Source organism: Anopheles cruzii, chromosome 2 (assembly GCF_943734635.1).
Source record: "Anopheles cruzii chromosome 2, idAnoCruzAS_RS32_06, whole genome shotgun sequence".
NCBI lineage: Eukaryota > Metazoa > Arthropoda > Insecta > Diptera > Culicidae > Anopheles > Anopheles cruzii.
In genome coordinates, this window is record NC_069144.1 from 57,126,593 (window position 1) to 57,150,786 (window position 24,194).

Here is a 24,194-nt window from a genome sequence, read left to right on the forward strand (position 1 = left end):
AAGAGTGAGCAAAGAGGTAGTGTATTTACGCGACCGTAGTGACAGGAATCATATGCGCGCTCAAAGCAGCCTAAACTATAGATACAACACGCGGAGCGAAGCGTGGAGTGTGTTTTCGATATTGTTGACTTTTCGCGGCATCTACTGAGTGAGCGAGTGAGCGAGTGAGAGAGTGAGCGGGAGCGAGTAAACAATCCCTTTTGCTCGCGACGGTACCGATTTTTGCAACCATCCGCCCGCCGTCAGTGCCGATCGATTGCTGCGAGGAGTGAAACGTTGTTGAAGGCGCCTCCATCAGGTGCGCTCTGTATGACCAACCTTTGGCAAGTGGCTTCTTGAGAACCACAGGCGTGCTTAGACAGTGGATTAGTCGCGTGGGCATTCGTTTTGCATCGCTAGTGTACGTGTGGCGGTGCTTCGGAAGAAAGAAAACCCCTTTTGAAAGTACTTCAACAAATCGAAAATGCCTTCGGAACCGCAAATCTTCAATCCGCACCCGGAGGTGGCGGAGAAGGCGTACATCAACAGCATGCCGCAGTACCAGGAGTTCTACCAGCAGTCGCTAGAGAACCCGGGCCAGTTCTGGGCCAACGTCGCCAAGCAGTTCCACTGGGAGACCCCGTACGATCCGAAGAACTTCTTCTCGTACAACTTCGACATCTCCAAGGGTCCCATCTTCGTCAAGTGGATGGAGGGTGCGTCGACCAACATTTGCTACAACTTGCTCGACCGCAACGTCAAGAATGGTCTCGGCGACACGGTGGCGTACTACTGGTAAGCATGGAGGCGCCTAGTGAAGGACGGTTCGCGTGAAGGACGCAATAGAATTATGTAACAGGAAGTAGCTCTCATCGAGTAGAGGAGTTCGAGTTTTCCAGCGTCCGAGTGAAAAAAAACGGGAAGGAAAGAGAGCGCGAGAGCGTGAAAAAGAAAGACCGAGACAGAGTGAGAGAGGCAGCGCTGACATCCCAGCGCCCGGAGCGGAAAAACCAAATCATGCCTTTGTTGCACCGTTCGCGGCAAGGACGCACGACTTACGTCAATTTCGATCATTGATTTTTGGGTTCTTCCCACGCGGAACCCAGAATTACGTCTGCACTTTGTCTGCCGTTTTGGGGTGGGAATTCGTTTTCAGTATGCACTCCGCAAGAGAACCGTTGGGTCGCTGAAGTTTAGATGCACGGCCACTAAGGTGCGGCGGCGGTCGGGCAGTAGACTTCTTGGGCCAATCGCCACAAAGTACGTCTACACCGCGCGCGCAAGCACCGCGTTGGGGACACAAATGAATAATTGAAGGAAACGGAGTGTTAATTCAGGTCGATTTAATTCGCTCTCCGCACCGGGAGGTCGCAAGGCGTAAAGCCCCGAAAGAAAACTGGCCCCAAACGGGCGGGTTTCTGCCGTTTCTGCCGATTCCGTGTTGGTGGTGGTGGTGGCCCCACCGTTTCTAGGCCGACCGCAAGCGATTTGAATCGCCTCTGCATCGGGTGGTGCAAAAGTTCAACCGCACGTACTGGACCCTACCCGTGCTCCGGTTCCCTCGTGTAGCTTTCACTTCCCATCGGTGTGGCCGCACGGTTACGTGACCATTTCGGCGCGCACAGGAAGTACTCGGTTCCATTGTGGTTCTCGAACACGGGCCCTCGAGTATTGTTTCATTGCACTTCGCAGCCCGCTCGGATTCGACACCGATGGAGAACGGAATCCTGCAAGAACGGCCCAAGGACGAGCCGCCCTCTATCTATGCACCGTACGTTACAAGGTCAACGAGAACTTCCGTCTACTGCTGCCACTTCATCTGGCGTTCAGTTCTACATTCACGAGGCGCCATTCTAGGTCTACAGGTGTTCAACCCGGAGGGGTCCTTGAATCCGGCGCACGATTCGCGTTTTAATCAATCAGCATCGCAGGCAATCGTGCATCGCGTTCGCAAGGTGAACTTGTACCTTCGGATGCAGAGTCCAGTTGGTGGCCCCGTTCGAATCGTGTGGCCTTGCCGTGTTAGAACGCACGTACACGGCGCATTCGATGGCGGAGTCTGTGTGTGTGTGTGTGTCACACATGATGTGAGGAGCGTCCCGGAGGCCCCATCTCAGTCGCTAACTTTTTACGCACGCATCGGTCATCGGTTTGTTTACCTATTTCGCAGGTTATACTTTTTCTCCGTAACTGACCAGTAACTTCGGTGCGTTCGGTGGGTCCGGATTTACGTCACTCTTGGCCCACGGCGCCGTTTGACGTTGGCTTATGGAAATGAGCTCATGTGGACGGAAGACGACAGCAAAAAAATGCCACTAAGTTTAAATAGAAGCACCCGGGTCGGCCGCTACTTCGTGCTGCATCACTTCAGCTTGAGTACTTGAGCCCGTGAGAGAGTAGCCTCTTCTCAGCCTCGGGGCTGAAAGGAAGGATATTGTTTCTGAGAAGCTGCAAATGAAAAAGCTGCACGTGACAGATGCACTCTGTACGTGACTTGCCGGACCGGGCGACGATAACGCCCGCGCGCGGTCACGGGGCTCTCGAGTAGAGTTGGTTCCTCCTTCCGGTAGGTGCCTTTTCTTGGCCAGACTGAACAATTACTCGCCGTAATCATGTTGACTCACAGCACCACGACCACCACGGAATCAATTTGGACACGCACGAGTTGTTAATGAGGCGTCGTGTTAGCGATGCAACAGCGAAGCGCTAAATTGTGGACACAACTTTTCGAATGAAAAATTCACCCTCTCCTTTGCGGTGGCGTGATTTTGGCTCCGATGATCGTTCGGCCTCGGGGGGGGATCCGTGCGTGATGCACGCGGGTGTGTGTTACGTGATAACGGACAATTTGTGCACGCTTTTCTGCGACCCGCCCCGCGGTCGCACGGGTCCGTTATCTGTCCCATTATCTATTAATTGTTAAATCACTCGACACCGGCAGTGGGCAGTGATTTAGTGGCCGGTGCTTGACCAAATCGACTTCTTTGACCTGGCTTGGCTCGGATCGGATGGGTTGGATTTCAACAGATGGGCGGATTAGCGATCTTTAGATTAGGTCCTGATTGTTATGAGTCAGCCCGTCAGGGAATTGAGCAAAAGGCCCAATTCGTTTCAAACAACAACCATCATTAACTCATTGTCGTTAACATTCGTAACATCAAAACGACTGTTCAAAGGCTTTAAAGCGCTTCGTCCGTTTTACTGTTTTGACGTCAAACAACGTGCTTGAGCCTCATCGGCAAGCTCTTCGCACTTCGCCGCGCAAACGATATGCGCAATGCTGGTGGAAACAAAAAAAGGGGCCGCACCATCATCAACGCCATCAAACACGCTCTCATCAAACGGTGTTCCTGTTGCGCGGCTGAACTTCAATTACCTTTAGCTGTCGCTCCGTCAAGGTCGCCATCGGTCGGTTAGGTTGTCGAGGACGGCATGCGGCGGCGTCGTGTAGCAAAAACGTGCCCCGATTCGCCGGGTATCAGCCACAACACGTCACAGATTACTATCAGGCGGCCAGGAGTCAAGAGTTCATCTTGGGTTTTTTTTGTTTCGTTTCTCGTTGTCCATTACAGGGAGGGCAACCATCCGGACGATTTCAGCCGCCTGACGTACCGGAAGCTGCTGGAGGAGGTATGCCGCTTTTCGAACGTCCTGAAGGCGCACGGCGTCAAGAAGGGCGACCGGGTGTCGATATACATGCCGATGACGATGGAACTGCCGGTGGCAATGCTGGCGTGCGCAAGAATCGGAGCCGTCCACTCGATCGTCGTAAGTGTAATGTATTCCGGACTTGGCCTGCGCACGCGCTTACACCGTGTGTGTTTGCTTTCGACCCACAGTTCGCCGGCTTTTCGTCCGATTCGCTTGCGGAGCGCATGCACGACTGCCAGGCGAAGGTGCTGATCACCGCCGACGGGGCCTGGCGGGGTGAGAAAATTTTGCATTTAAAAGAGATCTGTGATATCGCCCTGGACAAGGCGGAAGAGCTGGGCCACCACGTGGAGACCTGCATCGTGGTATCGCACATCAACCGGGTCACACCGGGCAAGGCGGACTGGGACGGTGCGTTCGACGTGAGTATCCTGCTGCTGGTCTCCTGGTTAGCCTTTGGCAGTGTGCCTTACCGCCGTCGTACCTCCGTAGACCCCTTGGACGGATGATCGCGATTTCTGGTGGCACCAGGAGATGGAGGAAGCGGAACCGGCCTGCTACCCGGAGTGGATGGCGGCCGAAGATCCGCTGTTCATGCTGTACACGAGCGGTTCGACGGGCAAACCGAAGGGCGTGCTGCACACTACCGCCGGTTACCTCCTGTACGCGGCCACCACCTTCAAGATCGTGTTCGACTACAAACCGCAAGACATTTACTGGTGCACGGCCGACATCGGGTGGATTACGGGCCACACGTACGTCCTGTACGGTCCGCTGGCGAACGGGGCCACGTCCGTCATGTTCGAAGGCACGCCCTTCTTTCCGGACAACGGCCGCTACTGGGAGATCATCGACAAGTACAAGGTGTCTCAGTTCTACACCGCACCGACGGCCATTCGCTCGCTGATGAAGTTCGGCGACGAGCCCGTCCTGAAGCACGATCTCTCCACACTGAGGTACGCACGGTTTGGCTCTTGTTCCGCTGTCCGGTCCGCTAATGGTTCGTGCTTTACAGAGTCCTTGGCAGCGTCGGTGAACCAATCAACCCCGAGGCCTGGCTCTGGTACTATCGGTTGATCGGCAAGGAGCGCTGCTCGATCGTGGATACCTTCTGGCAAACGGAAACCGGTGGCCACGTCATCACGCCCCTCCCAGGAGCCACTCCGATGAAACCGGGATCCGCTGTAAGTATTTCCGGTCTTTGTGAAGGTTCACAATCGAAAGGGTTCACATGGTGTCACTGTTGAATTGCAGTCGTTTCCGTTCTTTGGCGTGAAGCCAACGCTGCTGGACGAGAGTGGCACAGAGATCACGGGTGAGGGCGAGGGCTATCTGGTGTTCTCGCAACCGTGGCCCGGAATGATGCGCACACTGTTCAACAACCATCCTCGCTACGAGTCCACATACTTTTCCAAGTTCAACGGTTACTACTGCACGGGAGATGGTTAGTAGATGCGTTGATCGGCACGCGTGAACGCCTTAATCCAATGTCCTCTGCTCGGTGCTAGGTGCCCGTCGGGATGCGGATGGCTACTACTGGGTGACCGGGCGCGTTGACGACATGCTGAACGTATCCGGGCACCTGATGTCGACCTCGGAGGTGGAATCGGTCCTGACGCAGCATCCGCGTGTCTCGGAGGCAGCCGTCGTTTCGCGGCCCCACCCGGTCAAGGGCGAGTGTCTGTACTGTTTCATCACGCCGAACCAGAGCGAAGCCTTCGACAAGACGCTGGTCAACGAGCTGAAGGTGCTGGTACGGGAACGCATCGGACCGTTCGCGCAGCCCGACGTCATTCAGCATGCCCCAGGCCTGCCAAAGACACGCTCCGGAAAGATCATGAGGCGGGTACTGCGCAAGATTGCGATCAACGATCGCGATGTGGGAGACACTTCGACGCTCGCCGACGAAGCCATCATCGAGCAGCTGTTCGCCAATCGGCCTACGAACTAGGGAGCGGGTGCGGCCCGTACGCTTTAATTTCCTCCATCATGGCGCTAACCTCATCTGGCTAAATCTGCTAAAGTTCACTGTGCTAAAAAGAAAAACCAAAAAAACCACACAAATCGAATGCTGGACATCGGGGAACAAAAAATGGCGCGCTACGTCGGTTAGCAAATGTTTGTTTTCCTGTACAGGACCGCGGGAAGAACAAGGCCACAGGCCACAAATTGCTGTTAACGAGATTGGCATAGTTTATTATCCGCCGGGTGGGCTTGAACCTACCACAGACCTGCGTAACGCTGAGGGATACCTTTAAGTAGTAGATGTTATTGCACACGCTAACAAATTTAAGGCTAATTGTTTTAGTATTAAATGTTTGCTAGGCCAGGAGCCACGGACCGGACGGTCTGCGCTGTCGTACTGTTGGCAATCTCAAACGCTTCATCGGATTTCGCATTAGCAAAAACGGACGACGGAGACGGGAAGGGCGCTGTCGTTGGTTGGTGTTATGGGATGCGATCACTTGGCGATCGTGAACGGACAACGAGAATGCGGAGCATTCGAAGGATAGGATAAACGCTGATCACACACATCTAAGCCCCGAAACATACCCCACTCACAAACCATACACGAATCCATCGTATGGTCACGCCGGAATCATGCAAAGCTATGTAGTTGCTGGTGCGCTTTTATCACCGTGATAGCATGCGTTTAGCATGCGTAGGACAGCGCGTACGCAGTGAGCGCGATAGTTTGCTTCTGTTTTGTTTACTTTTCCTCTCGTTATAAGTTTTATCACAAATAAACTCACTCACAAAGCATATATCCAACGTAGACTACACTTCACTTGCCATCATCGCCCCACGAAACACTCGCACCCTGATGACACACACTCCCCATTCACCCAGAGACCTCTGTTTGTAGAGAGAATTGCTAACAAAAAATATATGGTATAGCTCAATATCAACCACATATCAATTGGGAGGATCGATCGTTATTAGTGTCCGGTGCTACCGCAACGGTTAGATTTTATGAAATGTTAATCCCTCTGTAGTGCTGCTGGTTGGAAGGGTTTTCCCACGGAACGGAACAGAAAAATACGGTTTCCTTTACGGTCGGAGCGTCAGGATTGTGAACGGCAAAAGCACCTAACGTCTTACTACGCTGAACCGATACATATCATTGTAGAGTGTGCCTGAGGGTGGTCACGACGCGCAAGTATTCTTCCCCCCACGTGTGTAGATGGTTTTTGAAAGAATACTTTTGCGACGGAACACGGTGAGCCGGAAGTCCCAACCGCTCGCCGGTTCGTTCCCTTGCGGTTTTACTGTGTAACGCTGTTGATGCCACTATTTGCTGTTATTCGTTGTCGCGAATCTATATACAATTGGACATATTGGACATATTGGAGCTCATTCCAAAGTTAAGGCAAAACAAACGAAACCCTGTACTGACCTAATCGGAATGGAATAAAAATACTACTGTGTTATTGAAATATACATACATATTGTGCAAATAGTTTAGCTATTACGTTTTGCTTTATCGAATTATTCATGTATCGTACCCAATACGATACTTGGTTGCAGATTCAGCTGTGCTTGCGGTTGACCATATGGGGTTCAGTCTCGTATAGCTCGCTGGTGATAAGAGCACCGTGACACACTTTTCTCTCAAACCCTTATCGGCATCGCTGTGACCGCAACGCACCGGAAAGATGCAACCGAAATGCTGCGGCGAACCGTCTCACTATGAGGAAAAGGCGGTCATAAACAAAACTACAAAAAGTTAGGATTTCCGTATTCCTAAAATACATATATGACCATCTATCTTACCCAAATTTCCCATAGTGCGCCCGTGAGCCCTGTCGGCTAAGCTGAGCTTGCTCACCACGCTCCCGTTTGACAGGTATTTATTTATGTTCTCGCGCCAGCTGCTCGCAGTTCGTCTTTAAAGCGCGTAAGTCTGATCGATTTTTGCCAGAGAAAATCACTAATTAGCCTAATTTGTTCGCAAATTCAAGTACATTCCATCATGAGTCTCAATTTGGACGAGTGCTACGAACATGTGCTGGGACTGGTGGAGAGCGCCGGAAGTGTAAGTGTACTATGGGCTGTGGGAATTATCGATTCACTCTATCATGGCACCGTCTTTTGCAGTTGATTGCGTCGCGGAATTCCGATCGAAAACGGGTGTTGGAAAAGTCCAGCAACATCGACTTGCTGACCGAAACCGACCAGCAGGTGGAACGACTGCTGATGGACGGCATTTCCGCCAGATACCCTGACCACAGGTTTATCGGTGAAGAAGAAACGAGCGAAGGCAAGAAAGCCGAACTGACCGACGCCCCTACCTGGATTATCGATCCCGTCGATGGGACGATGAACTTTGTGCACAGCTTTCCACATTCCTGCATTTCGATCGCCCTGCTGGTGGCGCGAACAACGGAAATCGCCATCATTTTCAATCCCATTCTCGGCCAAAAGTTTACGGCACGGCGCGGTAAGGGTGCGTTCCTGAACGGCAAACCGATCCACGTGTCGGGGGAAACGAGATTCGCGTACGCCCTTGCCACCACCGAGTTTGGCACCAGCCGCGATGAGGAGAAAACGGCCGTCGTACTCGAGAACATTGGGAAACTCATTCGCCAGATCCATGGGTAAGTGTCTCCGGGATGACACTTTTCCAGGCTCACCACTAATCCGGTCTTCCTGTACCCGTGCAGAATGCGAAGTCTCGGTTCAGCTGCACTCAATATGGCCATGGTGGCACTCGGTGGGGCAGATTTCAACTACGAGTTCGGCATCCACGCCTGGGACATTGCCGCTGGGGATTTGCTCGTGCGTGAGGCCGGTGGCGTCTGTCTGGATCCGGCCGGCGGTCCGTTGGATTTAATGTCCCGTCGGGTACTGTGCGCCAGTACGCAAGAGCTCGCCGATCAAGTGGGCGCCGCACTGACGCAGTACTATCCCGAGCCGAGGGATTAAGGCTAGTGTCTGCGGTCCCAAACGAAAGTTACCCTTGTGTACTTACCTCAGGAGACGAAGGTATGCCAAGCATCGTTATATTTTTAGCAACCGAACCCCATGTTCTGTGTATTTAGTAGTTTGTGCAATAAATTAAATCCCAGGGCTAGACGATTGGTTATTTCTAAAAACATTTGCTTTTATTCGAACTCGAACGAAGCATTCCGGTCGGTCCGGCAAGTTACAGTTTGAATGGCCGAATTATCGATTCACATTACAACCCAAGAATGGCAAAATACACGGTTCCTTGATTCCTTCCTTCCTGTCGCTTAAACAATCGTCAAATCGAACGCTTTACGAAGCAGCAAAAAAGCGGTGCAAACGAACTGGCTCACCCGAACAAAACGGAAGATGGCGCAAAGTCTCTGTCTGCTCGCCGTCGCTTTTGGACTGATTTCCCACCGGAATCGCTTATCGATCGCTTCCGTTACGGCTCTAATCAAAGGCAACAAACATGTAACAAAATATGTATATATATATAAGTGTATAGTAGTGTGTACAGCTAAACCGTTAAAAATCTCGATCTCTCGCTCCGAGTCCTGCGGTGCCTCGGTGTAATAGATAGTGGTAGCTCAGATGGATGCGCGCCTAGCGGTCAGCAGAGAAGGTCAACAAAGATAAATAGCGCACAATAATCGTGTCGTTTTAGGCGGTTGGGTGTCCCTCTGCATCTCGTTGCACCATTTAAAAAATATATGTGTGTATAAAAATGAATCTATCCGGTCTCTTTTAAAACATCCAGCGCTTACAACCTAGGACAGTGCGCCGCATATAGCAGTGTGTGTGCGTGTGCAAGCGTTTTAGCGTTGTCGGTAAACTAAATGGCCGCCCCCGGCAGGCACTCGGCCAGTATTGTCGTTTGAGAGAATTAGGGAATACTCAATGATTGGAAGCGAACCTCGTCGACGACGTCGCATCGTACTTATTAAAATTATCAACAATATCTCGCCGCGCCGCAGACTCACCTTGCCTCTGCTAGGGTTCCTCCGCCGCGGACGGCGAATCTGGCTTCGCTGGATTAAAAGTACACGGCGCGCTAGGACCTTCTAAAATTAACATCGTAAAGTTACAGCACCAGTTTGTTCACTTAAGTGTTAAAAAAGTCTCAATTTGCCTATTATCATTATCCTTGCTTTTCGGTACTATGATTGTGCTACGTTTAAACTATGGCCCGTAATCGCCCGGTCGGTTCTGCACCCATTGCTCTAGTTATGTCGGGTTTTTCGGGTTACCGGACTCATGTGTAATAATTCATCTAACGCTGCTACGCGGACTACGGAAGGAGACGACCATTGGTTGGTTCCTACGCCCGATGGCCACACCGGCCACTGGGGTCTTTTCTGCGGGGTTTAAAGCAAATGTTGTGGCTTACCGCCACGTTGTGGTTTACTGATGGTGCTACTATTGCCCTCTTTTGAACGACTTTAGAGAGTCACACGGTTAGATAACGGCCTTTGTGGCCGGACGCCGGACGAAGCCTAGGAATGTGGATGGTAGTTGTGGTAGAGAACTTCACATCGATAATCGTGATATGTTGATAGGTAGTATTTAACTTTGATGTGTATATGCTGCTTGTAGATGTCGCGCAGAGCTGCTGCTGCTGCTGCTGCTATCAGTAGGTTGTGTGTGCGATTGTTTCATTTCGAGCTCAAACACGACTCCGGTGTACGGTTTCCGGTGGCCAGTAGAAAATTTCACTCTTGCAACTGGGATTGTTTCGACGGGTCTCGGCGCGGACAGCGTTTTGGCAACTTTTGTTTAACGGTTCGGCGACTCACTGCAGATCCTCTTCGCACTTGGGAACGTCGAAGATTTCCGCAAACAGGGGCGGCAACCGGATGGTGTGCCAGTTCGTCCGGAACCACTCCAGGTGGCCGGAGTGCTTCTCGCCCAGCATGCGCAACTCGTGCACCTTAGCCTCTAGCGCTGGCATGATTTGCAGAGCGTGGCTGATGCCGTTCGCCCGCGACCTCGTGATTTGTACTCGTAGTGCTTCCGCAATGCACTCGCGGGTTTTGAGAATCATCTTCGTCTCCACCAGCCCGGGCCGGTCGGTCAGCAGGATGAGGGCCGAGTAGAGCCCAATCTCGGTGTCGCTCAGGCAGCACCCGTTGAGACCGCTGGTGAAGTTGAACAGCGCGTCACTGTACTCGGGCTGGAAGGAAAAGGAAGGAGATCAGTCAGAAAAGTGGTTGTCGACGGAAGTCCTGGCGTTATACACACATCGTAGATCGTTTCCAGCTGTTGGCGGGTTATGTAGACTCCGTCGTCGAACGTAAGCGTCGCGTCACTGGTTGAGCGGGCCACGTGCGTGAGCCACACCTCGAAGAAGCCCAGCTTGATCAGTATCAGCTGATCGTCCTGCAGAAGCGCCCCGAAGCCCGGCACCCGTTTCGCGAACTCCACGATACGCTGGACGGCCGGCGTCATGCGCATCGCGTACTGCTGCCACAGCCAAACCTTCTGCTCCTCATGCGACTCCAGCGACTGCAGAACAAACTGTGGGCGAAGAGAGGCACACTAGAGAAAGGCTCTTCGGATACCGGCACCGGCGGAAACCCACGTTGTTCTTCTCGCTGTAGTTGACGAGCGATATCCGGCTGAGGTCCTTCACTAGCTCGCTCGTGTAGGTACAGTGGCCCCGGTGGGCCTGCGCGATGCACTGGATGATATCGTAGACGGACAGTTCGGGCGGAGTGAAGGTGAGTGAATCGGGCAGGATCGTGTTGCCACCGGTCGAGGTGCTAATCTCGGTGCAGTTGGTCATCGGATTGGGGTTTGGTGTGCTGCCGCTGGTGCTGGTGCTGCTGGTCGTGGTCGGGGCCTGGGCCGCCTGGGCCGCCGCCACCGCCGACGTACTGCAGCTCAACTGGCCGACCGTCGGTGTGGTCGAATTGACACAAATGTTCATCGTTTCCTCCGGGCCGGTTTCGCGCGCCTTCTTCGGAACCCGACCGTACCGAACGGCTGCAAAAGTGGACGACGAGGGACACGAAACGAAAGCCACAATCGTTAGTGTCGCGCGAGGCGCGAGTGTAACACGAGATCCTGTCCCGAAAAATTTACCGAACCCAACTTTCGCGTATCACCGCGGAGACCTCTTCAACTTTGCGCCTCTTTGCGCACAACATAATTGCTCCGTCGCCGGTGCAACGAATCGATTATGCACTGGTCTGGTCGCCTGTCGGACGCCCGGGGTTCACTTTCATGGCGGCGAATGGCGCACGATAAAAAGGGGGCGAAAGGCAGCAAAAAAACACCGTACCCACCGTGCATTTCGCTGCCCACTTCAAATGGGGAGGTTAAGTGTAGAAACCCGGCGAAGAAAGAATGGGCAACCACCGCACCGCAGGGAAAAGTGCAACTGCACGTTGGTCTATGATGCAAATTTCATTTTACTTCCGCATCGCATCGCGGTTCGCGGTTGGGCAAGAGACTGGAACGTTGTTTGAACTTTTTCACTTTCGCGCTGGCTGGTGATGGGGAGCACCGAGAGATAAAAAGAGATAGTGGCCTGTGGTTGAGGTGCTGGCAGCCTTTCCGACGAAGGGGAAATGAAGGGAGCACCCGAAACCCCGGCACGGGAGACATTCTCTTTGTGCAACTTACAACTTACTGCACGCGGAAGTAACCCATTGCTTTCTGTGCGGGCTTCACAGGGTCTGTGAGTGGTGAAATGGGTGTTGCTTTTATTGTTTGACACTTTTAACACAATTATTTGGGTGAAAATCGCTTCAGTCGTAAAACACTTCAGTAAAAGTGATGAAGTAATTCAATCGAATTCAAAATTGCATAATTTTAGACGTTTTGGGAACAGGCATATTCTAAACAGAACATGAGGTGCTAAAGCGCGAACTGCCTGCATCTAGGCGCACTAAAGAAGCAATTTTGGGGCCACCGTTTCGAGGGAGGCTTGGAAGCAAAATTAGTTTTCATTTTATTGAAAACTACGCCCCAATCAATTAGGAGGTGCACCGGAATGGGTCCACCAAGTGCTTCCAGTGCCCGTTTAGGGGCCCACGATGTAGATATGCAAAAACAGCATGACTAACTGACCCCCGTCGGCGACGACGACGTTCGGTTCGGTTCGGTTCAGCGCCCTTTCGCGCATCGGGAAGTGTGTCATGCCAGGGCGGCACAAAGAAGTTCAAAGAACTCCAGCGCCATTTTCAACACGGAATGCAGTTGGCCCGCCAACTGCCCGCCAGAGAGGGATCATAAATTGCGCCAAGAAAATGGCAAGCATACACCCCACGGGTGAATGTGCATTACTTCATTGCGGCCGCAGCCGCAGTCGTCGGCTTGCTGGCTGGTTCGTTGGCAAAATTATGCTACGATACGAGTTGGCCCGTCCCGACCGGCGGCGGAAATGTGTTTACACCGCACCGGTGCAACAAATGTTGGCGTCCCGGGCCCCCCCCCCCCCCCCTCGGCTGCGCATTATGCTGTGTGTGAGGCTCGGTGGATTCGCACCGCACGCGGCCAGTTCCTGGTTGCGCTTTCGGTTGGGCTGTGATTTGTTTTCCTTTCGGTTTTAGGTTGACTTTCTTCGTCGTCGTCGTCGGCTGGTCGGGGCGGGTTCCGCGGCACGCGATGCTCTGGTTATCGTAGCACCGAAGGAAGGCGGTTTTGTAGCGCCCTTTTGCCAATTGCATCACATTTATGCATTGCCGGCAATCCATCAACCGGGAAATGGGTGCCCCGGGTGCGGCAGCGATATGGGCACACCGTCTGGGTTCTGTGGTCAGTGTGGCCGTTGGCAGGGCGGTGCTTCGGTTACAATGCACCAGCCCGATGGTTTTGTTGAAGTTTGTAATGCATTAGAGTGATCAATTGTGCCCGTAATTTTCGAGTATCACGAAACCTACGGTCCCCACGGGAGAGAGGCCCAGAATTGGTATTAAAACATAAACTAAAGCTTCACACTGAGAGGATTCAGTCACAAGGTTCGAGCTAACACAACTTATGGACAAGTGAGTCAGTTAGCAGCTCCTCTTTAAAATTTGTTCAATAATTTAGTTTCCAATTCAGCTATTAAAATGTTAATCCACATTATAAAGCTACATAAGTAAGATAGTGTTTATGAAACTAATACGCCTTGGTCTTTTCTTCGAGAATAGAAAACTACTTCGAAGGCAAAATTTGTTTCAAATAAGAAGCAACTCCTTATAAGACTACATATTTTTTATTGAATGATCGTAAAAAAGAATGTAATTAAAAGAGCTCTCAAAATTGATCAATTCTGTAGTAAGGTAAGAATTTGGAACTTTGAAAAAATTTAAATAATTTGTGAGGGGCCTCATATTTTGAGCTAAATCATACACAACAATCAAACGTTCTACTCATCATTTAAGCTTCACGAGCGTTGGAACATCGTTTACGCTCAGTCCTCGTTCACTTGAATCCTTGTTGGGAAAGGGCACGCCATTCAACGGGCACGAAACAATATCAAACTTTTTTCTTAACTGCCAGCTCATAAAATCCCAATTCACTGGGAGCACGAATACAAAACAAACGAAAACCGGATAATTACTCGTTACGTTTTGCTGCACGTCAAACTGCATCGCGCGAGGGCATACTAACTCCGGACCTCCCCGGAGCACTGATTATGTGGTACGAAGGATTCTGGCAGGACACTTTCACTCGGAGCCAACAAGAAACCCCTCAAAAACACTCTCACTCACTGTGTACGTTTGTATTGACTCAACGAGCGGCACGAAGGTCCACTTAACACTGGAAGCTATCGCGTCCTGTCCCGTGCCTGTGCCTAGGAGAGTGCCACGGACCGAACTGCGCCGCATAATCCGCCCTAAACAACAGTCCGCCTGCGCAGCTGACTCGGAAGGATTGGTTCGGGCGGCGTGTCGGGCGGCATAAGCCGAACTAAATCGAAACCGTTTTGCAAACGTGTCCCCCCAGACGGCCGACGGCCCTTATTGGCCACCCCGCCACAGGCCGCCGGCGAAAGGTGAGTAAACACACAATCCGGAAAACACGGCTTCGGCTCACACACCACACTATCACTTTCCTTCCGCCTTCGATCGGTTCGCTCGTTGCATCAGCTGCGGGTGGGGCGGCCGGAACGAGGGGTTTGATGCAACGCCGATGCACCGCCACCGTGGCAGTGGCACCGAAAACCTGCACTTCCGGCAAAGGGGCCGAACCGAAACGAACAACACACATCCACGGAACTGCGCCAGCTTCCGGGGCTTCCCAATCTGCCCCACACCGTGCCGTAATGCCGAGCCGAGGAGCGGGACAGCCTCTTGCGTGCTGCACTCGTCCAACCGCCGACGGTGCATCGGGGGGTCGGAAAACTTTCTCCTGCCCGACGCAGATGACACAGACTGAGGAGCCTTTACGCCAGAAAGTGCATGCGATGCGTAGTGCGAAGTGCACGAAAAGTGCGATAAAGCGAACCGAAGCCCCGATCTCCCGGTGAGGGAAATCCCACCATCCTACCGAGAGGTCTTTCTCCGGTGCCAATAAAGGGTGCATCACCGTTGCACACCGTCTGGCTTGGCGCACGAACGTTGTCGGAGCGGCTCGGAAGTGCTCACCACACCGTGACACACCCGGAGGGGTCGCTTCCTATTGCCCTCCTTTTCCAGCGGCCGGGCGAGAGCCAAGGGCTATACAAGGGGTGAAATGCATCCCTCGATGCACCGGTCTCCCGTGCTCTCGGTTTAAGAAAATGCGTGGCAGATTGCTCTTTAGGCTTCGTTTGACAGTTTCTCTTGACCTTCGCTCTGGCACCTTTCGCCAATCCATCCTAAGACGCTGGTCTGGGCGCTGTTCCATCTGTCCGATCAATTTCCCGGTGCAAAATGGATCATCCGATCACGGCTGCGTTCCGTTGCATAATTTGCTTGGGAAGAAACTGTTAAAACTTTTGCCATTGTGACCTATTAAAGTGATTCTCATGACATGACCAGCCGACCGGAGCCTGGCGAGACACATACGGGGCCAACAATCAAACTGCGGAAGTTCCTCTCGGACACGGCTAACAGGGTTTCAGGGTTAGACTTGGACAGAGTCCGTTCTCAGATACTGCGTTCTGGGATTCTCAAAGCACCTTTACTTTATTGCAATAACCCTGTATCGCAGCGTGTCCTCAAACGGACGGACTGTGATCAGTCGAATGTACGCCACTGCAACACCACGTTTGTTCATTGTTGTTCCTCCGCAGCCCAAAGTCCACCAACGTCGTGTGGGCAAACATCATAAAAGCGGGTTGTCCGCGTTGCGAAAGGGCGACCAGAGTGTAACGGTACCGACAACAGTTAGAAGAAGCGCGCCGCCCTTGGTCTCGGTCTGGTCCTTGGTTTGGCCGCATCTCCCGCAAAAGCAATTACCGTGTTTCGTGAAATCTCATTTCCTCCGGATAGTGCGAAAGGACCTGGAACCCGTCGGAGGGGTGGCCCTGAGAACTGGTTCACGGGCGAGCTCAAGACGAAGGAAATCAATAATTGGGAACGTTTTGTTTTCGGAGAGCACGAAGGGAGGCACCCGGAAACCTGGATAGCACGCCATGTCATACCCTTCAATTTGCGAACCCTGTAGCCGAGGGCTGGGGGGCGGCCGCGCAAGCCGAATTGTCGAAAAAGGGTGGCAGAGAAGAGAGCCACGATGAAAGGTATGCAAGCCGACCGAACGACACAGACAGGGAGAGCGAGAAAGAGGACCATAAAACCGGTGTGCAATCTTCGGTGCAACGGCACCCATCATCGAGCTGACCAAGCCCCCCCTCCCACCAGAGGGAAGATTATCTTGAGCGCTCCGCTTAAGACGCCACCGAGTGCAGAGTGCATTCGCCCTGCGCCGCCACCAGCGCTTACCGTTCGTCGTGACGCGACCGACCCAAACAAACAGAAGCACAGCCCTTTAGCCGATAGGGAAATCTTGGCCCTCCGGTCCGAGTCCCGTTACGCAGCTCCACAAGCTACCGTGCCGAGCCAGTTTCCGACGAAAGAAAAACCCGCACCCGCCACCGTGGCGCCCTGCCATCGGTGTAAGAAAATTGAAAGTTTTGCCAATCAACTCCACCGACGCGCTCCTTCGGTGCTTGGTGGTGGTTGAATGTGGGGAGAATATCCAGTTTTTCGGGTTGAGTTTTTCCGGTTTTTCTGCATGACATGCAGCCCCACACACACACACACATCCGCACCGGCCCAGGTGGTTGCGTCATGGCGCCAGTATTGCTCAATCCTCGAGATTCTTGGTGTCTGAACTCAACAGTGTGTTGAGCAAATTTCCCACATCAGGTTGATGAAGGATCCGTGCCCTGGGTACTTACAGTCGCGGCTCATCCCGACGGAGAGACACTTCTTGAAGCGACAGTACTGACACCGGTTGCGGTTGAGACGAATCACCAGACACTTGCCGTCGCGCAGACACCGGTACTCGATCTGCTTCTGGATGCTGCGCCGGAAGAAGCCCTTGCAGCCCTCGCACGACGTCACCCCGTAATGGTACCCGGACGCCTTGTCGCCGCATACCTTGCAGGCGACGAACGTTTTCGATGCCGTCGTCGTCGTGGTGGCCACCGCCGTCGTCGTTGTCGAGCTGGCGTCCGACGCACCGTTGGCGCACTGGTGATCTGTTGATGAGCAAACAAAAAACGAAACAACGTAACAAAGAATTCGTGTTATCATTCAGCCCGATGAGCGGTCAGCAGAGAGCGCGATTGCACGCAGCATCCATATCCAGCCCGTATCCATAAAACATCCGCATCGGTCCTGCCGCGATCGTGACCGATCGTGACTGTGTATGCTAATTGCGCACCAGGCGTAACATTGACCCCCGCCGGCGCCGCAGCAAGGATGCACAATTTATGCAGCGGCCACCGGCCGGCCGGCCGGCCAATCCCTAACCTATCCCTACGCGACGCACCTTCGCACTCGCAGAGCCCTTTGGCGGCCGAAGGCATGAAACTTTCAGCAGCCCGAGCGCGCTGCGGATGAATATGTATGGGCTGCGCTCGCAATTGCATTCGTAATCCAGCGTTCTAAGCACCCAGCGATCGATTACGAACGATTGCCCAATTACCATTCGGAAGCCCTATTTAAATCTGCTGCTTTCTCTTAAATATTTTGAACCAACTTTCACGACATTCACACCCCAAAGGTTAGGGGGGCGGCAGAACCGGCGCAAAAAAAGCGCCGAACGCTTCCCGAATGTCATCCAAATCGAAGGAGCCACCGGCCATCGTGTTTGGTGCTTAGTGAGCCATTAAAGGTTTTGATGAACTGCCACAAGGAACTGTTTGTAATGAGACCACAAAAAGTTTAAAATTACCGACAATTTAAAAATTCAGCAGAATAAGAAGCTTTTTTGGTGTTGGATAAAACGCGAAGGATGAGAGATGAGATCGTTGAGATGAAATATTACTGATGTTAGAGCCATAGAGAGAGTGCGACAGACAGCTGAGTAGTACTGGGGCTCGTTCGGAATAAGGCACACATTTATTGACAGAACAAGTGTTGTTTTTAAAACGAGGAACTTAAACAGAGAAGCAGAGTTGAAGGTGGTATCATTGGAAAAACTAAAACATAACTTGAGGAGTTCTTAACGTATCACTGTGCAAAGTTCCACAAGTGAACGATCGGACTGCGAGCCAATTGCTCGATTCACATGCCCAAAAACGTGATTAAATTTTAACCTTGAAAACATAATCCTCCTGTTGCTTAAAACCAGTTCGAAATTCAATTATGTTCCCCTGTTGCCAAAGGTGATTGAAAATTGCGCATCAATCCCTGCGTTAATGTCTTACAAATGTGGTCGATTCCTTCAACTGCGGAGCAAAGCGGAGGCACGTTGGTTCGGCTTGTGGAACCAATAAATGCAACTGCACTCGTGGTGCATATCTGCGGTGCAACAATATTGATGTTGTGGCCAGGGCAGCAGAATAATCATCGATTTCATCAGGGAACACGCCGTGCTCCGTTTATGCGATCGTTCCGTATCATACCGAGAACTTTCCCGGTCCCTGGCTATCCTGCCCCTGGCACCCACGAAGCGCGTTATCTTTATGTTTCACCACCACCACCAGCATCACCCGCGCGGCCACGTGCATTTACAATTGCAAATATTTCAATTTCAAATCCATTGATCAACATGATACCCGCTTTCCTTACATTTCTGCTGTTCCTTCCCGCGGTTCGACGGAGGTGGGCGCGGGACGAATATCCAGTCCGGTCCTTATTCTCCAGTCCGGACGGCCCTTTGCCCCCCTCCCCGCCCCGTTGGCATGGTTCAACCCGGTTCTCGGTTCCGTTCTCGTCGGTTGCCTCGGCGAATCGCGGCGAATTCGAGCACCATAAACGGCCAAAACAAACGCAACACGCGACGCGGCAGGTCGCGGGGTGAGGGCAGCCGGGAGGGCAGCCCGGGGGTTCAATGAACTCGCAATCCGCTGTTTTTGTTTTGCTCCGCATTCGTGTGCCATTAAAACCGGGTGCGGCCGAGGCTGCGGGGCTGGCTGAGGCACTGAGAAGAGCGCGCTGCAAGAGCTTCGGGGTGCACGGAGAGAGCTTTCCGCAGCATAACCGGGACCCGGGACCCCGACAGATATCTGAGGCGTGATTTTTCCCGACTTTCACGCGAATTTTAGTTCTTCGGGAGCTTCACGGAGTTTAGCGATTCACAGTAAAAGTACTTGTTTTTGTTTGAGATTTTCTACTTAACCAAGTGTTTATCAAACTTTTTCTTTTAATTCAAGAAAAAAACAAAAATCGTAATCAATCGCCAGCGATGTTACGCAAAATGTGACCCTCGGAGGCGGTCCTGAAATGCTTACTTGTACTTATTAATAAACTTATACATTTATAACGGTACCCGGTGGCTCCTTCTAAGCGTTGCCACAACAAAAAGCTCACGAGTCCCGCATAGAAATTGGCCCTAGCTTTGCTCCGCAAACGAGCGAGGACGACCCGCTGATGATGAGAAGCAGAAAAGTATTACGCGGACGCTCGGGGGCGCAACAAAAAAACAAGAAACGTCTAACCACACAGATATTCATCATCTTAGATCATCACTCCCCTTCGCACATGATCACGAGCAGCGCCACAGAAGAAAACGGAGCCCTCGGGGCGGGGGCCCTGCGATCGTTCCCAGCACAAAGCGCCCCCACAGAACACACGCTCCCGGGGGTGCGTATGCTTCATGCTCGCACAATAAATCGGCATTAAGATCCAGCGCACCGCCGATCCTCCTTTCGAATCAAAACGAAGATCAAATCGTTGGCGAAGCTTTTGCTGCCAGAGAAAGGCCAGGCGTACCTCGAAATGTTGTGGCTACACCGCAGGAAATCAACACACGCTGCGTCTTATCACGTTTCCGCGATTCCCGTACGTTCCGATGTCGCTGCCATCCGTTCGCCAAACGGCCCCGTTCGATCGCGGATTTGACGTCGTCATTCGGGCCGTCACGTCATCAATTATGATAAGTTTGCGTTGCCCTTCTTCCCTTGGCTCGCGGAACGCCGCGTAATCCCGATGATCTGACCCACGGATTGGCCCATTATTTGGAGGAGGCTCTTGAAATGTTGGACCGCTTTTTGGGGCGCGCACAGGCTGAGGTCCCGTTAAGCATCGATCCGGGTAGTCATCGATCAGTGTGGTGGCCTTTTGTGTAGTCCATCTCTCTCGCACTTTGTGTGCGCGATATCACCGTGTTCCAATCAGCACAGCTCATAATTAATGAGTTATGCTCATGTACGGACGAGCAAGGTGATCATCTCTTCCGCCGATCCTCGCCCGCCGTGTCTATTTATCTATTTGTGGGCTCCACTCGACTCCGTGTTTTGTCGTTTCTTCATCAGTTCTTCCTTTCTTGATGGCTAGGCGCAACCGAAGTGCCTCCCGCCGTTAATGTGGTCACCGAAATCTCCGGGTAATGGGTCCGGGTTTTGCAGTGGTTCCCGGGCGACGGGCCAAATTTCGTATGCCGCTGACGTTACTACACGTGCATTAGCATCGCGGGTTCGCGGGTTTTGCAGTTGCGTCGCGATGGCGCGGCGTTACGGGCGCCAATGCAGAAGCCCAATTTTCAGTGCAAATGGGCAGGAATTTTAGATTTTCGGCCCACTCTCCCTAACTCCGGCTCCGGCGTTCCCATCGCGGCGTTCTGGGCTTTCGCTCCGGGATAGGTCCCGGGTACCAAACCGGGTTTGTTCTTGGTTGGTCCAAAAAATTTTATGTACATAAATTTCCCTGGAACACCTGGAACTCGGTGGCAGCTGCCCAACCGCCGGCCGCAGGCTGCTGGCCGGCCGAGTTCTGCGTCAGGACACGAATTTCAATTGTCCGTCCAGAACGGTCGGCCGGCCCGAAATTATCACATTGGACATTGGAAAGTCAAGAATAGTTTTGGCACTTTTCGGTGCCTCCGGGCCACCGGGAATCGGAGGCCAGACCAGACGAGCAGAACAGAGCCCCCACGACACCGCCACCGATTTACAGCCGACCGCCGCACAAAGTTCAACGGAATACTTTTAAACTTCGACGTCCGCCGTGCCCTTTCTGGTCGGGGCTGCGGGTAGTTAAAGAGCAAACGGCACAGACGGAGTAGAAGCAAACGATTTAATTCCATTCCTGTCTAATGCTTTTTGGGCGTTCTAGTGAACTCGCTCCGAGCTTACCAACGGGGAGTCCGGAACAGGAACGTTGAAGCCCGACGGCGGCATCGTAGTTGGACGAGGACACTTTCATCCTTTCCACGGACGCCGTGTTCGTGGACGAGATCAGCAAACCACCGGCGCCGGCGGCCGGAGCTCTCATCGTCACCATCCCCAGTCCGAGGCGGCAGGAGGACACTGGACTGGGCGGAGTGTCCCGGGCCGGCGACTCACTGGACTCGTGATCGCTGAACCCGCTCTGCGTGTTCGAGTCCTCGGGTGTGTCGAAGAAGTGCAAATTAAACTCGGACCCGGTGTCGAAGTTTACCTCGGCCAGATCGTCATCGATCTTGGCCAGGGCCGGGCTGAGCCCGGTTCGGCCGGCCCCATCCAGCGCATAGATATCCATGGCCGGGGGGCAACGCACACACTACGGCACCGATCACTACGGCCCGGACAGCGGAGAATTGACTAAACTGAAACCTAGTAAACTTGGGGCACTTGGAGACATGGCACTGGCTGGCACTTCGATTGGCACTTCGGATTCAACTGCACTGCACCCAAACGGAGGCACCTATTCTAAGCGCGATTCAGAGGCGAAACATCACTGGACCGCGACACACGCAAGCGCGGCAAAAGAAATCTGTGGTCAGGACGCGCGAGATCCGATCTCACCGAAAGCTCGCCAAAGAACTCCGCGACTTACGCTCGGCCGGGCGCGCCGTCGCTCCGCGTATCATCCATTCTGGCGAGAATCTTAACGCAAACTGAAGCAGCACGGCGGGCAAGAAAGTAAACACCGCTTAATCCAGTCCACTGCGCCCTCCGGGGGGACCTGAGCCCAGGACCGGGACTCTCGGCGCTGCGAAGCGCTGTGGCTCTCTTCTGGCCTGTGTTGTGTGTGCACGCGCGCGCGCGATCGTGCTTCTCTTCGGGTGCGTATTCGTACGTTTAGGACGTAAATGAGGTTGCTCCATCCACGGCGTCAGGGAGGCCGGGCGTCGGTGCTAGAGTGGGACCTCCAGCTCCACTTCAGACCAGAAAGGCTCACGTTTCTATGCTGGCGATCGGTGGCGATATCGTGATCTGGATGTCGAAGGTTCCACGTACTGCAAAATTGGGACCATTTCACCCGTTCCAGGTCTGGAAGCGAGCCCCGCTATGTGTCACGGAACCGGGAAGTTCAATCAAACGTTCAGTCAGAAGCTTCAAGCGATGTCAACTAAATTGTAAAACAACTCCTACGTAGCGTCCCTAGAACACCAATGGGTGGTTGCAGCTCAATAACGGTCATTGTGCTCCCGAAAGAATGAGAAAGAGAGAGAGCCATCGGCGATCCATATGTGACCCCTTCGTGGAGCCGCCACGTTCAAGTTCAATGTTGCACACCGCCGGACCGGAAAAGAACGTAGACGCAGAAAGCCTCGTATAAATCAACGACAACGGCTGCGAACGTGCCGAAAGCTCCGCAAAAGATGCTGCACGCCAAGGCACGTCTCCGTCGTCGTCGTCTTCGCCACGGTTCCCGCTCTCCGCCAGGTGGTGCGGAGAAGTTGCGAAATCGCAGCCACAGGAAGAAAGAGAGATAGTTTCGAACTCCCGGCGGGGCCACTCAGCTGTGTGCGGCTCGCGGTCATCGAACGGTGGGATAAGCGATGCACCCGGAGTAGGATTTATGGATTGGGTGATTATTGGGGTGGTTGTGGTGGCAGAGGGCCCCCGGGGACGACGGCGGTCTCTCCTCTCGGGACGAGGAGAGCATAAAACAAATGGCGAGAACATCCCGAGAACCACCATCTCGGGGGTCCATGGCACAGCAAAGGCACGGGGCGTCGTTGCACGTTGCGTCGGCCAGTTAACGCTTAATGTTTTATGCTTTTCGGTCGCCAGTGCGTCACCCTCGGCTTGTCGCAGCATAAACACCCGCTTGAAGCGGACTGCGGCCGGGACTGCGAACGACGATGACAAAACATCAGCTCCGGAATCGGCGGTGCTGGGTTTGCCCAAAACTAGGAAAGGGGCACCACAACACACAGAGAGCATAAACGGCGAGATGCTTATAAATGGGTACAAACAAACAAAAAAGCATAGCGTGCCGGAGAGAGACAGAAAGCGAGAGACACAAACGAAGAGAGGGAGAGAGAAAGAGCGCACGGCCCAGAATGGCCTATGTTTTTCAGCGATTGGAAGGAGATTGGAAGGTGAGACAACGAAACTGGATACGTGAACCGCACCCGAACGCACTCCGGGGCCGGCCGGGGAACCGACAGGGGCAGCCTGCCGAGGGCCGAAGGGGCGAGGTCAGTGACCACCGCAGCGTCGTCGTCAGGCGGGCGAGAGATGTGATTCGACGATGTTGCGCGTCCCGCGGATGATAGTGCGGTTTGACCGTTGCGGGATTCTCGCGCGAACACCTCGCGGGCACGCGGAGACCCCCCCGCCCTAAACGGATTAGTGGATCCGATGGATGGTGGAATAAAGTTAACTAGTTCCGGATCCGGAGGTCGGAGCGGTTGTGACGGGTGTAAGCGACTCAATAAACTGCCGCCAACTGCCAATTAGTTTGACCCAAATTTCCAGTGCGCCGAAAGTTATGCAACACGAACTCGCAGTTCTCCGGTTACTTTTGTGATAATTTCTTGATATTTTTTTTAGCAAATGAAAGCTTCAATAAAGCTTTCTTCAAATAATACCATTCGATGTTTTAGCGAACCATCTAAAATTGATTGCGGGTCATTGATTCCGAGTGGATTATGTAATCGATGTGATTGCCTCAGAAACTACCGCATGACAGGTGACCTACTCTGTTCCCGAACACACACACACGCCCATGTTGTGTCCCAAACGGCTCAGTTCGCTTTTTTTGCACCCCGAAAAAAAAACCGTTCTAATGCCTTCGTTTCGCCATTTCATGCTCCAAAGTTCTGGCGGGCCAGTGATTGTTGCCAAATTCCTGATCGGATGCCGCAGCCTCACAGCTTGT

The 24,194-nt window shown here is 53.0% G+C and overlaps 3 protein-coding genes across 4 annotated transcripts; 2 read left to right on the plus strand and 1 right to left on the minus strand.

Annotated features, from left to right (window-relative positions):
- The first annotated feature begins 173 nt into the window (after positions 1-173).
- LOC128269203 (acetyl-coenzyme A synthetase) lies at positions 174-6,395 on the plus strand. The gene is made up of 7 exons (XM_053006599.1): positions 174-774; positions 3,552-3,747; positions 3,819-4,052; positions 4,123-4,586; positions 4,646-4,814; positions 4,885-5,074; positions 5,139-6,395. The coding sequence occupies exons 1-7, from the start codon at positions 464-466 to the stop codon at positions 5,579-5,581; spliced, it is 2,007 nt and encodes a 668-aa protein (XP_052862559.1). The 5' UTR covers positions 174-463; the 3' UTR covers positions 5,582-6,395.
- Positions 6,396-7,434: 1,039 nt separating this feature from the next.
- Positions 7,435-9,016, plus strand: LOC128277872 (inositol monophosphatase 1-like). 2 transcript variants are annotated; one of them, XM_053016462.1, is made up of 4 exons: positions 7,435-7,477; positions 7,593-7,666; positions 7,729-8,228; positions 8,295-9,016. In XM_053016462.1, exons 2-4 carry the CDS (start codon positions 7,604-7,606, stop codon positions 8,554-8,556), a joined length of 825 nt encoding a protein of 274 aa, XP_052872422.1. In that variant the 5' UTR covers positions 7,435-7,477; positions 7,593-7,603; the 3' UTR covers positions 8,557-9,016. The 2 variants fall into 2 exon arrangements, with proteins under 2 accessions (XP_052872422.1, XP_052872423.1); XM_053016463.1 differs by lacking the exon at positions 7,435-7,477 and adding an exon at positions 7,506-7,528.
- A 1,353-nt stretch (positions 9,017-10,369) lies between these two features.
- On the minus strand, positions 10,370-21,620 carry LOC128277439 (ecdysone-induced protein 78C). Its single transcript, XM_053015894.1, has 5 exons — positions 21,236-21,620; positions 16,892-17,194; positions 11,159-11,562; positions 10,819-11,094; positions 10,370-10,750 (listed from the first exon to the last, which is right to left on the minus strand). The coding sequence occupies exons 1-5, from the start codon at positions 21,618-21,620 to the stop codon at positions 10,370-10,372; spliced, it is 1,749 nt and encodes a 582-aa protein (XP_052871854.1).
- Positions 21,621-24,194: the final 2,574 nt, after the last annotated feature.

Excerpts from the sequence above, each read along its gene's own strand:
- LOC128269203 (XM_053006599.1), top strand. The coding sequence starts at position 464 with ATGCCTTCGGAACCGCAAATCTTCAATCCGCACCCGGAGGTGGCGGAG. Across the intron at positions 3,748-3,818 it reads GAGCCGTCCACTCGATCGTC|TTCGCCGGCTTTTCGTCCGA; the intron begins GTAAGTGTAATG and ends TTCGACCCACAG. Across the intron at positions 4,053-4,122 it reads ACTGGGACGGTGCGTTCGAC|ACCCCTTGGACGGATGATCG; the intron begins GTGAGTATCCTG and ends GTACCTCCGTAG.
- LOC128277872 (XM_053016462.1), top strand. The coding sequence starts at position 7,604 with ATGAGTCTCAATTTGGACGAGTGCTACGAACATGTGCTGGGACTGGTG. Across the intron at positions 7,667-7,728 it reads TGGTGGAGAGCGCCGGAAGT|TTGATTGCGTCGCGGAATTC; the intron begins GTAAGTGTACTA and ends CGTCTTTTGCAG. Across the intron at positions 8,229-8,294 it reads CTCATTCGCCAGATCCATGG|AATGCGAAGTCTCGGTTCAG; the intron begins GTAAGTGTCTCC and ends GTACCCGTGCAG.
- LOC128277439 (XM_053015894.1), bottom strand. The coding sequence starts at position 21,620 with ATGGATATCTATGCGCTGGATGGGGCCGGCCGAACCGGGCTCAGCCCG. Across the intron at positions 11,563-16,891 it reads CGTCGGGATGAGCCGCGACT|CCGTTCGGTACGGTCGGGTT; the intron begins GTAAGTACCCAG and ends CCACTTTTGCAG. Across the intron at positions 10,751-10,818 it reads AGCTGGAAACGATCTACGAT|CCCGAGTACAGTGACGCGCT; the intron begins GTGTGTATAACG and ends TTTTCCTTCCAG.